At 43.5% G+C, this 14,671-nt stretch overlaps 1 protein-coding gene across 1 annotated transcript in view; it reads right to left on the bottom strand.

Moving 5' to 3' along the window:
• LOC126284093 (queuosine salvage protein) overlaps window positions 1-14,671 on the bottom strand; it is a 38,587-nt gene that overhangs the window by 19,047 nt on the left and 4,869 nt on the right. The window contains exon 4 of the mRNA XM_049982742.1: window positions 10,729-10,842. Coding sequence (XP_049838699.1) covers window positions 10,729-10,842 — 114 coding nt within the window. The remainder of the gene's footprint in view (window positions 1-10,728; window positions 10,843-14,671) is intronic.

The following is a 14,671-nucleotide window of genomic DNA, read 5'->3' as shown; positions in this document are numbered from 1 at the left end:
CATAAAAAACAAGCGTTAAAGAAACTAGTATATTTTGAGTTTTGAAAGCAGTGGACAATGAAATACAAGGAAGAGTGAGAGAGGAGAGAGAAAGGTGGAGTGTTATTTATAATGCAATCAGAATACAGGAAGCAATAGAATGAACAACATTAAGTTACAAGGCTACATGATAATACCAGTGAAAAATGATTAATGAATAAGGCTCTACCTATATGGTTCAACTCCATAAGGATTTTAGGCCTGATTCTGACTGTAAAGTAAAAAGTAAAATATGATATGAAGTGAAACCTTATCTACTTAGTTAAGTCCCTCTGATTTATCTAAGTAACCTTATGATTGATTGTGTAGCATGACAATTTCACTGTTAGGATGATCCTGACCATGAAATCATCATTCAAGATTCTCAGTCGTATGGTTCCACAATAAAATATTCTTGGGTCAATTCTGATAACTTTGCTTGCTTTCAGATGAATATGTTTTCAAACTAGAGTACCCCTCTCCCCCGACACAACACACACCTGTATGGCTACACTAAACTATATTTGTCCAAAAGTTAGCAAAGTTATCAGTCTTGTTTATGTGCCTTTCGGTGACTAAACATCTCTACTGTTTCAGGAGTTTGTTTTCTTATTCTTAAATTATTTACATTCCACCATGCTTTTCCACTGGCATACTGGGCCACTTTTGTTTTTGTATAATGGCTCAAATGGCTCTGAGCACTATGGGACTTAACATCTGTGGTCATCAGTCCCCTAGAACTTAGAACTACTTAAACCTAACTAACCTAAAGACATCACACACATCCATGCCCGAGGCAGGACTCGAACCTGCGACCGTAGCAGTCGCGTGGTTCCGGACTGAGCGCCTAGAACCGCTAGACCACCGCGGCTTGTATAAGAAAATGATATTACACAGTGGAAAAATCAAAGTTAATGAACTATTTTGATGATATATGCTTCACCATCTTTGGCCGTTCCAAACGGTTAACAATGCAAAACAATAAAGAGAACTTTAGTATGACCAAATAATGTCGTATTCATGTATAAACTCAGTTAATATGAGAGAGATAATCATGGCAAAGTTCCTGTTAAATTGTAATCCATCTCAAGTACATATAAATGCCAAAGTGTTGCCTCTAGGTGAACATCTGATAAATTCCTAGGCATTACGATAGGTTAGCATCTTATAGGGAGAGCATATCAGCTACAACTACAGAAAGATCAGCTGCAATATTTACTTCTGAGAACATCTTGCAAACATAATAATTCTTCAAACAAATCTACTATGGATTAAATCTCTCCCATTTGCAATACTGAGTAAAGATTTGGATTGAGGAACCTGCAATATCTGTAAGAATAAGTTATTCACATTCCAGAAAAGAGCAGTTAGAAAAATAGTGAATACGAGTAGAAGTCATTTCTGCAAGGATTATTTCATAATGGGTACTTTGCTAATTGTGTATGGGTACTTTGCTAACTGTGTACATAGAGCGTGTTCTTAAGACAATTGTATTTGCAAGAAAGAGTGTAGAAAATAGCATAATCAATAGATATCCATAATTACAATTGCTATAACGTCAAGTTGAACAAATATATTTCAAAACGACACAACACATATAAGTCACAGAGCAAGTTGACAAGCAACAGTAACATTCGAATGAACACTGAGTCCAAGTCTAGCAGCCATTTCCTGGCTGCCTGCTTAATTGGCACAGCTGCTGCATGGCTGGCAGACAGCTCCGCACATAGAGGACGTGCGTAATCGTGCGGCGGCACTTTGAATGATCGGCGAGTCACAACACTTTTCCCCCCTTTGAAATTGTTTCACTGGTCTTGATGGAGGTGGCCTGGAGATGGCTAATGTCCATAGGCGTTGTCTAACTGGATGTAAAGTCTCGAGGAGGACGCTTCCCGATCGGCCTGAAGTGTCACCAATGATAACGGGTCAAGATGATAGGAGACATAGGGGTCGAATCTGCTGGGGTCCCGTGCACCAATTTGCCCGTTGCAGCAAGTCCGGTTGTTATAACAGGAGACATGGGCGATGTGAGTAGAGTTGCTCCGACAGATGATGGTCATCTGGTTCCTGCATGGGCATGTCTCCTGGTGGCGTTAGTTCTTGTGCTGGCACCGATATGATGGTGAGAGGACTGCATTGTGAGTAATGAGAGATTCCAGTATCCGGAGCATCAGGAAGAGCTGAAGGCGGTGTAGCGGCGTTGCCGGCACAAGAGGCCGAAGCTGGTCCGAATGACGCACTGCAAGCAACACCTGTGTCCGTCTGGATTTCATATAGGCATCGGCCACGGTGTGATAAGATGCAGACCGGACTCCATTTTGGCCACCTGCCATATCGCCGGACCCAGATGAGGTCGTCAGCGGTGAACCTGTCAAGTGAAGGCACCCATGGCCGTGAGGTGGGAGGCCACAGAAGATGAAGTAGCGTGCAGGGCTGTTGGCCATGTAAGAGCTCAGCCGGGCTGTGGTTGCCCATGGGGGTGAAACGGTAAAACGCCAGAAACTGGAGAAACGCATCATCAGCAGCAGAAGAAGTCAGAAGTTTCCGCATCTGAGCCTTAAATGTGCGGACCAGTCGTTCAGCCTCATCGTTTGATTGTGGATGGAATGGTGGGGCCATGAAATGCATATCGCCGTGCCGAGCACAATAATCCGCAAATTCAGAAGAGGCAAATTGCGGACCATTATCTATAACAAGAGTAGAGGGGAGGCCTTCGAAAGAAAAAATGTGGGCGAGAGCACTTGTGGTTGCCCTGGTGGTAGGTGACGTGCAATGGACAATGAAAGGAAAGTTAGAGTAAGCATCAATGACAAGGAGCCAAAAGTACCTAAAAAGGGTCCCGCGAAGCCAGCATGAATGCGCTCCCAGGGCTTCTCAGGCGAAGGCCACGGTGACAAAGATGACTTCGGGGCGGTGGCCTGTGACGCACAACGGGCGCAGGCGTGACCGTGTGTGCTATTTCAGAGTTGATGCCCGGCCAGTACACATGACGACGCGCCAGAGATTTTGTGCAAGGCACACCCCAGGGCCCTGGGTGAAGGAGGCGCAAGACCGAAGCACGCAAAGACGCAGGTACCACAACACGCAGCGAAGCATTGTCAGTGGAAAGGAGGATAACACCATCCCTAGCCATGAGACGGTAGCGCAGAGAGCAGTAGTTCCACAACAGATCAGAATTCTTAGCAGACGGGCGATCTGGCCAATCCCTCTGAATATAGCGTAAAACCCAGGAGAGGGTAGGGTCAGAACCCATAGCAGCTGCCAGCCTGTCCCCGGTGATAGGGAACCCGTCCACAACCCGCTGCTTGGCAATATTCAGGTAGAAACACAAAAGTTCGTCCCTATCGAATGCCAGATCAGGACCCATGGGAAGGCGAGACAGAGCATCAGCATTTGCATGTTGAGCCGTTGGCCAGAAATGAATCTCATAATTGAAACGAGACAAGTAAACAGCCCAACGCTGGAAGCGGTGTGCAGCCTTGTCGGGAAGTGATGTTGATGGATGAAACAAGGAAACAAGTGGTTTGTGATCCGTAACAAGATGAAATTTGGAGCTGTAGAGAAAAACACCAAACTTATGAAGAGCCTAAATAATGGCCAAAGCTTCTTTCTCAATTTGAGAATACTTTTTTTTGGGCGTCCGTGAGCATTTTGGAGGCATAAGCAATGGGTTGTTCCGAACGGTCAGAAAAACGGTGCGCAAGGACTGCACCGATCTCGTATTGAGAGGCGTCCGTGGCAAGAACAAGATGTTGGCCAAGTCGATACGTAGCCAGGCACGTGGCCTGTTTCAGCATAGTCTTCAATTTCTGGAAAGCCGCATCGCTTGACGCGGACCAATGAAAAGGCATGTTTTTATGCAACAGGCGATGCAACGGCTGAGCCACCGAAGCCGCAGACGATAAAAACTTGTGATAGAGGCCTGCAGCTCCTTAACAGAAGTAGGGCAAGGAAGGGCATCAATCGCAGAGACAGTTTGCTGAAGCGGACGGATACCATCCCAAGAGAGTTGAAACCCCAAGTACGATATAGATGCCGGAAAAAATTGTGATTTCTGAAGATTACACTTGAGACAGGTGGTCTGTAAGACATGAAAAAGTGTGCGGAGATTTTGAAGATGTTCTTCAGTGGTGGAATCAGTGACAACAATGTCGTCCATGTAATTGATACACCCAGGGACAGGGAGCAATAATTGTTCCAAGAATCGCTGAAAGAGAGCAGGGGCGCAAGCAACCCCGAATGGCAAGCATTGGTATTGATAGAGGCCAAAAGGCATGTTAAGGACCAGAAACTGCCAGGAAGCAGTGTCGAGAGGAAGTTGATGATAAGCTTCTGACAGGTCAATTTTAGAAAAATACTGGCCTCCAGCAAGTTTAGTGAACAGTTGTTCAGGTCAGGGCATAGGGTAAGTGTCGATGAGGCATTGAGCATTTACAGTGGCTTTGAAATGGCCACAGAGACGAATATCACCATTTGGCTTAGCAACGACAGGAGAGGACCACTCACTGGAAGTGACAGGAAGCAAGACCTCTGAAGTAGTGAGACAATCCAGCTCCCATTTTACCCGATCACGAAGAGACACAGGAATGGGCCGAGCCCGAAAAAACTTAGGCCGAGCAGTGGGTTTGAGTGTGATATGAGCTTCAAAGTCATTTGCACGGCCTAACCCAGGAGAAAAAAGGGACAAAAATGTCGTCGACAAGGAATCCAATTGAGCATAAAGAATAGCATCAGAGACGATATTGACAAAGTCATCTATGGAGAACCCAGAAACATGAAAGGCATCGAAACCAAACAGATTCTCTGCATTACTCTGGTTGACCACAAATATGGAAACAGTGCGAACGATGGATTTGTAAGATACCTCAGCATTAAATTGTCCCAAGAGAGAAATCTTCTGTTTATTGTACGTCCGTAATTGCCGAGTGACAGGTGACAGGAGTGGAGAACCCAACTGAAGATATGCCTGAGAATTAATTATAGTGGCAGCAGAACCGGTATCTACCTGCATGCAAACATCTCGACCAAGGTTTTGGACAGTGAGGAATAACTTCCCTGAACGGGAAGAAGTGCAATTGACAGACAACACAGAATCAGAATCAGCATCATGTTCATGAACATCATGTATGCGGTCAGATTTGCAAACGGAACACACATGACCTTTCTTTTTGCAATAGTGACACACAGCCCAACATTGGGGACAATCCTCACGTGAATGTTTCGTAAAACACCGTGGACATGAAGGAAGTTGCTGGGGGTTTTGCTGCAGTTTCTTAGCAGGTTGCTTACGGTTAGGCCGAGGCCGCGCATGGGAGCGCACTGCGGCCCCGTCAGCCGGCGGGGATGCGCCGCACACGTCGTCAACAGCGCACAGAGGTTGTATTTCCCCGACATCACCCCACACCTCTATTTGAGCCCCAGCAGCGTGAGAAATTTCAAAAGACTGCACGATGGAGAGGACTTCATCTAGAGTCGGATTTGCCAACTGAAGGGAACATTGCCGAACTTCTTTATCGGGTGCCGACTGGATAATAGCATCCCGTACCATGGAATCGGCATAGGATTCTTTGTGAACGTCAGTAACAAATTGACGCTTTCAACTGAGACCGTGAAGTTGGCAGCCCAAGCGCGATAGGATTGATGCGGCTGTTTTTGACAACAATAAAAGGCAACACGAGAGGCTACCACATGCGTTTGCTTTTGAAAATAGACAGATAAGTGAGCACATTTCAGCAAAGGACAAAGACGCAGGATCTTTCAAAGGAGTCAATTGTGACAACAACCGATACATTTGAGGTGAAATCCAGGAAAGGAACAGAGACTTACATGGTTGTTCGTCAGTGCTATGAAATGCCAAGAAGTGCTGTCGAAGATGTTTTTCATAATCAGACCAGTCTTCCACCGTCTCATCGTAAAGAGGAAAAGGAGGTATAGCCAACGACGAGAAACGCACCACATTTGACGCCGCGACGAAATCGCGAATCGCTGATGTTAGAAGCGTTTGCTGTTCAATGAGACCTTGCAATAGTTGCTCAACAGTAGCCATGGAAACCTGTGGGTCAACAGTGAAAAGGAAAAATCCACTACTTCGTCGCCAATTGTTATAACATCAAGTTAAACACATATATTTCAAAACGACACAACACATATACGTCACAGAGCAAGTTGACAAGCAATACATGTGAACACGGTAACATTCGAATGAACACTGAGTCCAAGTCTAGCAGCCATTGCCTGGCTGGGCACTTAGGTGGCGCAGCTGCTGCATGGCTGGCAGACAGCACGGCATGTAGAGGACGCACGTAATTGCACGGCGGCACTTTGAATGATCGGCGAGTCACAACAACAATACATGAATTACAGATAATAATCACATGATAACAAATTATAAAATAGCCATACCACAGCCCATGTTACTGGTGGAAGACATAAGCAACACTGTGGAAATCTTTTATATATCAATTTCCAAAATGTTGGTGGCAGTAAATATGTATATACATTTAAAAATATCTGATTATAATATCTAAAATGCTATTTCTGTATATATTCATTATATTTATGGTATGATAATGTTAAACAGTGTTAAGTTATTATAGATAAATAAAGATTGTTATTACTAGTATTTTCCTATGCTGAGCCACTGGTCATGGGTAGTTCTTGTGAGTGATTCACGCTACAAGTAGGACAATGAGGTGAACCTGGACAGCTCAACTGGTAGATTCCTGCCCATGAGGCATAAAATCCCCGTACAGCACGTACCTGTGGTCACACGTCTGGACTAAGAGTCCTAGCAGACATCCTCCTTCAGTGATCATTTGTGGCCTTATAGAGCTTTACGGGACACACACACATTATGAACAGTAAACTTTTTGAGGAATGCAGTGCAATTAGCAGTTGCATACTATGCGTCAAGTACCAGGGTAATTGATAACATCTGAAAAGCAGCCATATAAGCCCTATAACAATGGTCACTTGCAGAGGGAAGACATTTCTTTTGCTCGGTTAAGGTTGCCTTAAAAAGTTACTAATGTCGATAACACACTACCACAACTATAGTTGAAAGTAAAAAACAACCAATTAATTGCTGCAGTATTTTAATATTTTCTTCATGTTCATCTTTATGAATTAGTGAAGGAAGCATCTACATGCAAAATTTGTTATTTTATTGGCGCCACAATTAGCTGCCCTGTAACTAGGACAGTGTCCATGGCAAACAATGACAAAAACTACAGATTTTTTGTTCTGATCACAAAAATTATTTGTTAATCAATCACTGTACATAATGCATTTTGAATTAGTTCCATTATCAGATCTGTGAAAAAAAAGTAACAACTGAAAATATAGACACAATTAGTAGACAGTTCAAAGTATCATGTCATACAGCCGGCCAACACGTAGTGCCTGAACAATATGGCTTACAAGGAAAACAATTACAATGTCAATGGAAGTTACAAATCCTTGCTTTACAGATGTTAAACAGAGTGTAGCCTAATAAAGCAATAATAACTGAAATCTCTATGTTAATAACTTATTATATCAATACCCATAACCATTTATTGTGTAAAAACAAAAGACTAAAAATTGGCTTCAAAATACAGTGTCACACAGAAGGGCAAGTCATGCAGAAATTGCTGAAACCCTGCACATAAACATATACACTCCTGGAAATTGAAATAAGAACACCGTGAATTCATTGTCCCAGGAAGGGGAAACTTTATTGACACATTCCTGGGGTCAGATACATCACATGATCACACTGACAGAACCACAGGTACATAGACACAGGCAACAGAGCATGCACAATGTCGGCACTAGTACATTGTATATCCACCTTTCGCAGCAATGCAGGCTGCTATTCTCCCATGGAGACGATCGTAGAGATGCTGGATGTAGTCCTGTGGAACGGCTTGCCATGCCATTTCCACCTGGCGCCTCAGTTGGACCAGCGTTCGTGCTGGACGTGCAGACCGCGTGAGACGACGCCTCATCCAGTCCCAAATATGCTCAATGGGGGACAGATCCGGAGATCTCGCTGGCCAGTGTAGTTGACTTACACCTTCTAGAGCACGTTGGGTGGCACGGGATACATGCGGACGTGCATTGTCCTGTTGGAACAGCAAGTTCCCTTGCCGGTCTAGGAATGGTAGAACGATGAGTTCGATGACGGTTTGGATGTACCGTGCATTATTCAGTGTCCCCTCAACGATCACCAGAGGTGTACGGCCAGTATAGGAGATCGCTCCCCACACCATGGTGCCGGGTGTTGGCCCTGTGTGCCTCGGTCGTATGCAGTCCTGATTGTGGCGCTCACCTGCACGGCGCCAAACACGCATACGACCATCATTGGCACCAAGGCAGAAGCGACTCTCATCGCTGAAGACGACACGTCTCCATTCGTCCATCCATTCACACCTGTCGCGACACCACTGGAGGCGGGCTGCACGATGTTGGGGCGTGAGCGGAAGACGGCCTAACGGTGTGCGGGACCGTAGCCCAGCTTCATGGAGACGGTTGCGAATGGTCCTCGCCGATATCCCAGGAGCAACAGTGTCCCTAATTTGCTGGAAACTTGCGGTGCGGTCCCCTATGGTACTGCGTAGGATCCTACGGTCTTGGCGTGCATCCGTGCGTCGCTGCGGTCCGGTCCCAGGTCGACGGGCACGTGCACCTTCCACCGACCACTGGCGACAACATCGATGTACTGTGGAGACCTCACGCCCCACATGTTGAGCAATTCGGGGGTACGTCCACCCGGCCTCCCGCATGCCCACTATACGCCCTCGCTCAAAGTCCGTCAACTGCACATACGGTTCACGTCCACGCTGTCGTGGCATGCTACCAGTGTTAAAGACTGCGATGGAGCTCCGTATGCCACGGCAAACTGGCTGACACTGACGGCGGCGGTGCACAAATGCTGCGCAGCTAGCGCCATTCGACGGCCAACACCGCGGTTCCTGGTGTGTCCGCTGTGCCATGCGTGTGATCATTGCTTGTACAGCCCTCTCGCAGTGTCTGGAGCAAGTATGGTGGGTCTGACACACCGGTGTCAATGTGTTCTTTTTTCCATTTCCAGGAGTGTATATGGCATTTCAATACACAAATGAGGGTACTGCATGTGATGCATGGCACAATACTTTGTATTGTCTGTGTACTACTTTAAGTCTCCAACACTGTGTTTTTTGGTAAATTTTAAATCACTGCTGTTGTTTCGTCACAGATCTGATGGTGAGGCTAATCAAAATGCATAATGTACAGTGACTGACTAATAACGAATTTTGTTAATCACAACAAAAAGAGGTTACCAACAGTGCTGCGTAATGGTCACAGATCGCTTATAGGACATTATGTCCAAAGTTATCCAGCAATAACAATAATTAAAAATTGTGTGAACTGATATCTTAAATTCGAGGTTTGGAACTTGAATAGTGGCAACTATTTATTCACAACAAACACAAAAGAGTTACATGTTTGCAACTTTTACTGTCCTTAAAGTAGTCACCAGTGTTTTGTAGAACCCGCTGCCAGTGATGTGGAAGGCGTAGTATACCATTAGCAGAGCCTGTTCTGTTGATGGTGTGAATGGAGCGGTCTATTGCCTGTCGAATCTCTGGAACAGTTCTGAAGCGAATGCCACAAAGTGGTTCCTTCATCTTCGGAATCAAATTGAAGTCACAAGGACTTAAGTTCGGGGAGCATGGTGCATGGTACAGTACTTCCCAGTCCCTTTGACCGAACAGAGCAGCTACAGCTTGCGCTGTATGTGCCCGTGCATTGTCGTACAAAATAATGGGTGGGTTGTGCAGAAAGTGTAACCGCTTCTTTCGCTTGTTCTGTACAGTAATGCTGATTCCCTGCATGCCTCTTGAAGACCTTGATGACACTGTTGTGCTGTATGAAATCTGGCACATTCAATCTTGATCCAACTTCATTGCTCCTGTTTTGAAAACATAGTGACACCGTTACATTAGACTGCTCGCTCACAAGTGACTGTGTTTTCCTCGATTGTGTGCACTACGGTGATGTGGGATAGGCGAGTCCATTTGCTTGGAGGTAAGGTAGGTATTTCAACAACATGTGCTATCAGTGACAATAGTAGATTCCATTGCATAGTGTCTCCACAGCAGTGTTGCCACTATTTAAGTACCAACCTACAGACAAACTACTTAATCTTGTATAGATTATTCATTGGTATCAGAAGTATCATAACTGGAATTTGTCAACATCATTTTACTCACGGGTTATTAAGCTTGCAAGTGGTGTTCTCAGGTATGGCACCATAATGATTTGTTAATTTCTACATAATTTTGGTCTTGTAAATGGAATCTACAGTACATTACTCATTGTAAATCAGGTTGTATTAGCAGCCAGAAAGTTAATAGTCTTTGCAACACACAGATATTGACTTTACTGGATGGAACCAAAGTTATTAAAGCAAAACAGACTAATAAATTTGAAAAACTGAGTGCTACACCATAAAGTGCAAACAGCAGCAGCTAATAAATTAAGATATTTTATGTAAAGTTGACTGAAAATGGACTTGATTAACATTTAAAATCAAAATGCATGTACTGTGGACTGCAAAATATGAACAAAACTAACAAAAATCCTACCTGTGCATGCACTGCTGTGAAACAATTAATATTCACTTTAATAGTGGTTCACTAAATTATATCTGTAAGATGTTAGTAACATACAAAAAATGATTATTACCTGCATAACCTTCAAATTCTGCCTCATCTCTGAAACAGGGAAAATTGTCGACCACAAGCTGAAGCAATTTCTGAGCAGAGTTTTGGCTTTCTTTTAAACAATTCACAAATGATCCTAAAAATAAAAGCAATGTTACTCTATTTTGTATTTCAAATGAGAAAACATTCAAAAATACTTCATTACACATTAAAGTTTTCTTTTTCAGAAACTGTAACCCATAACCGGCCCCATAAACTTTTTCTGGGTTGTACAACATTTCATTCCATAAGATAATGCACCAATTCATCGTGTACCAATGCCCACTACTGTAGTGGCCTCCATCAGGGTACTATTGGGCCAACAAAACTCTATTTCACAGCCATCACTCCTGCTTCTAAGGAGCAAAAAATAAAATTATCGAGTGTTGAGAGTGGATAGGGTGGGAGCTGCGTCAAGTTAGGGTCCACCAAAGTATGGTGTTGTTACACTACATGCACCAACACATCTGAAATCACGTGTGAATACGGATCAGTTTACATCAAGAGATACTGTCTAAAAGAACTCTGATAATAGTGTGAGAATAACAAATGCAGTAAAGTGGCAGCCACTCAACTTAAATGTACCCGTATTATTACAGTATGCACTCTCTTGCTCAGTTGTTTCATTCTGGAACCAGCCCCTAGACAGTAGCAGACCAGTCTTTGCCATAACCTTTGTACAAGTATTAGTTGGAAAAGCTTCCATCGAAACTAGAAGGGTTGGGAGGGAGAAATTAAGTGTCAGGATGGTTTGTGATGCACACTCACATGGTTCATTTGGTAAGGGCATTACCTGCAAAAGGTGAGGTTTTAAGTTTGAATTCAGTCCAAGAAATATTTTACAATGTGAAAGAATTTCATTATTGTGCATACTACACTGCAAAGTGAAAGTATCATTCTGGTAACTTAAAATGTGCATGGTTCATAGCCAAATTCTTCTACTACTAGTAGATTAATCTACAGAAACATCTTACTTCTTACAGCACTATTTCTGATATTCTGTTATGGAGAAGGAAGTTGAAACATGTTCTGCCCCATTCAATGCAAAAGCACTAATTTAATATATTTTGAAGGATCATTAGAAGTATCTACTCGCAAGACCCTTCACTGCATGGAACACATTTACAAATGTTCCTCACAATAGTGCCTTTTAATGTACGAAAGGTAAAATGATACTTAAAACAGGCAATAAGAAACTTGCGATCAATTCACTTGTACCCATACCTTCTACTTAAAATGTAGCACATTAGCATCTGTCTTTCTGCATCCATACCCATACTGTGTAAACCAATGTGAAGCACACAGCAGGTGTACTTCCTATTGCACCAGTTATCAGGACTTTTTCCCATTCCATTCAAGTATGGAGTGCAGGAATAATAACTTTTTCAATGTCTCTGTGTGCATTGTAAGTTCTTGTTCTCATAGGGATGAACAAAAAATACTGATACATCAAAATGTTGATATACTTTTATAATAATATCGATCACACCGCCAATATCTTAACTACTGATACATCAGTTAATCAATCTTAAACATTGGATATTGTTTCAAACCAAACAATGGAAACTCCAGATGGGAATATCAACAATGTAGGAAAAGATAGATTGCTAATTACCATAACAAAGGCACAACAAGTTGGAGACAGGCATGATTAAAAAACACTCACACGTAGCTTCCGACCACAGCATTCATCAGTAAACACACACACACACACACACACACACACACACACACACACACACACAAAAAGCAAGCACACCTCATGCACACACAACTGCCAACTCAGCGTCTCAGGCCAGAATGCAACATCAAATGGGATGCAAGCATCAATCTGGAGCAGGTAGGGAAGGGAAAGGGATAGTAGTGTACGCATGGGAAGAGAGACGAATGCTGTCTGGTGGAGTGTGCAGGGACCAGACTCCAAGAGGTGCATTGTCGGGAGGGTGTGGGGCAGGGAGTGAAGAAAGACGGGTAGAAGTATTGGCAGAGGGCTGCAAATAAACAGGGTGGGAGATGACAGGACACAGGAAGTGGAAACTGTTGGTATGGAGGATGTGGTGACAGTATGTTACCGTAGGATAATTATGGGAGTGGATAACTCCAATCTGCACAGTTCAGAAAAGCTGATGATGCAGGGAAGGATCCAGATGGCTCAGGTAGTGAAGCAGCCATTGAAATCAAACATGTTATGTTCAGCTGCATGTTGTGCCACAGGAAGGTCTACTTTGTTCTTTGCTACAGTCTGGTGGTGGCTGTTCATCCTGGTGGACATCTAGTTGGTAATCATACCAATATAAGAAACTGTGCAGCAGAGCTGGTACATCTACATCTACATGACTACTCTGCAATTCACATTTAAGTGCTTGGCACAGGGTTCATCGAACCACAATCACACTATCTCTCTACTATTCCACTCCCTAACAGCGCGCGGGAAAAACGAACACCTAAACTTTTCTGTTCGAGCTCTGATTTCTCTTATTTTATTTTGATGATCATTCCTACCTATGTAGGTTGGGCTCAACAAAATATTTTCACATTCGGAAGAGAAAGTTGTTGACTGAAATTTCGTAAAAAGATCTCGCCACAACGAAAAACGTCTTTGCTGTAATGACTTCCATCCCAATTCATGTATCATAACTGCCACACTCTCTCCCCTATTATGTGATAAGACAAAATGAGCTGCCCTTTTTTGCACCCTTTCGATGTCCTCCGTTAATCCCACCTGGTAAGGATCCCACACCGCACAGCAATATTCTAACAGAGGACGAACGAGTGTAGTGTAAGCTGTCTCTTTAGTGGACTTGTTGCATCTTCTAAGTGTCCTGCCAATGAAACGCAATCTTTGGCTCCCCTTCCTCACAATATTATCTATGTGGTCTTTCCAACTGAAGTTGTTCATAATTTTAACACCCAGGTACTTAGTTGAATTGACAGCCTTGAGAATTGTACTATTTATCAAGTAATCGAATTCCGATGGATTTCTTTTGGAACTCATGTGGATCACTTCACACTTTTCGTTATTTAGTGTCAACTGCCACCTGCCACACCATACAGCAATCTTTTCTAAATCACTTTGCAACTGATACTGGTCTTCGGATGATCTTACTAGACGGTAAATTACAGCATCATCTGCGAACAACCTAAGAGAAATGCTCAGGTTGTCACCCAGGTCATTTATATAGATCAGGAACAGCAGAGGTCCCAGGACGCTTTCCTGGGGAAATTACATGGTTGCTTTCACAGGTGGCCTGGCCCCTGATGGGGTAGGATAAACCTGTGATAGGACTGGAATATGGAGTGCTGGGTCAGTGGATTGGGCAGGTTTTGCACCTGGATCTTCCACAGGGATATGATCATTGTGGCAAAGGGTCGAGATTGGGAGTGGTATAGGAGTGGACTAGGATGTTGTGGAGGTTTGGTGGGTAACAGAACACCACTTTAGGAGGAGTGGGAAGTATCTCGGGTAGAATGCCCTCATTTCAGGGCATAATAATACATAACCAAAGTCCTGATGAAGGATGTGGTTCACTTTTTCCAGTCTGGCATGGTACTGAGGGATGAAGGGAATGCTCCTTTGTGGTTGTGTGAGTGTGTGTTGTGTCTTTACTGATGAAAGTTGTGGCCTAAAGCTAAATGTGTGTGTCTTTTAATCATGCCTGTCTGCAAGTTTTTATTGTCTGTCTTTTCTTGACACACAGACACTATACTTCTCATCAACAGATGTCTTGCCCATTTCAGCTACTACTAATCTTTGCAATCTAACAGTAAATGTCTTACAATGGACTTAATTTAATTTCATATTCAGTACTACAAATGAGCACCAGATTTGAACACGAATGTAACTGTACTGCATATTCATGAAAGTTTGTTATTTCAGCTTGTCATTTCAACCATTGCAAATAGTAGGTATGAGGTGCAAAATGAGC

This window comes from Schistocerca gregaria, chromosome 8 (genome assembly GCF_023897955.1).
Source record: "Schistocerca gregaria isolate iqSchGreg1 chromosome 8, iqSchGreg1.2, whole genome shotgun sequence".
In the NCBI taxonomy this organism is placed as follows: domain Eukaryota; kingdom Metazoa; phylum Arthropoda; class Insecta; order Orthoptera; family Acrididae; genus Schistocerca; species Schistocerca gregaria.
Note: the sequence above shows the minus strand (reverse complement) of the source record. Positions and strands in the feature narration are given on the sequence as shown.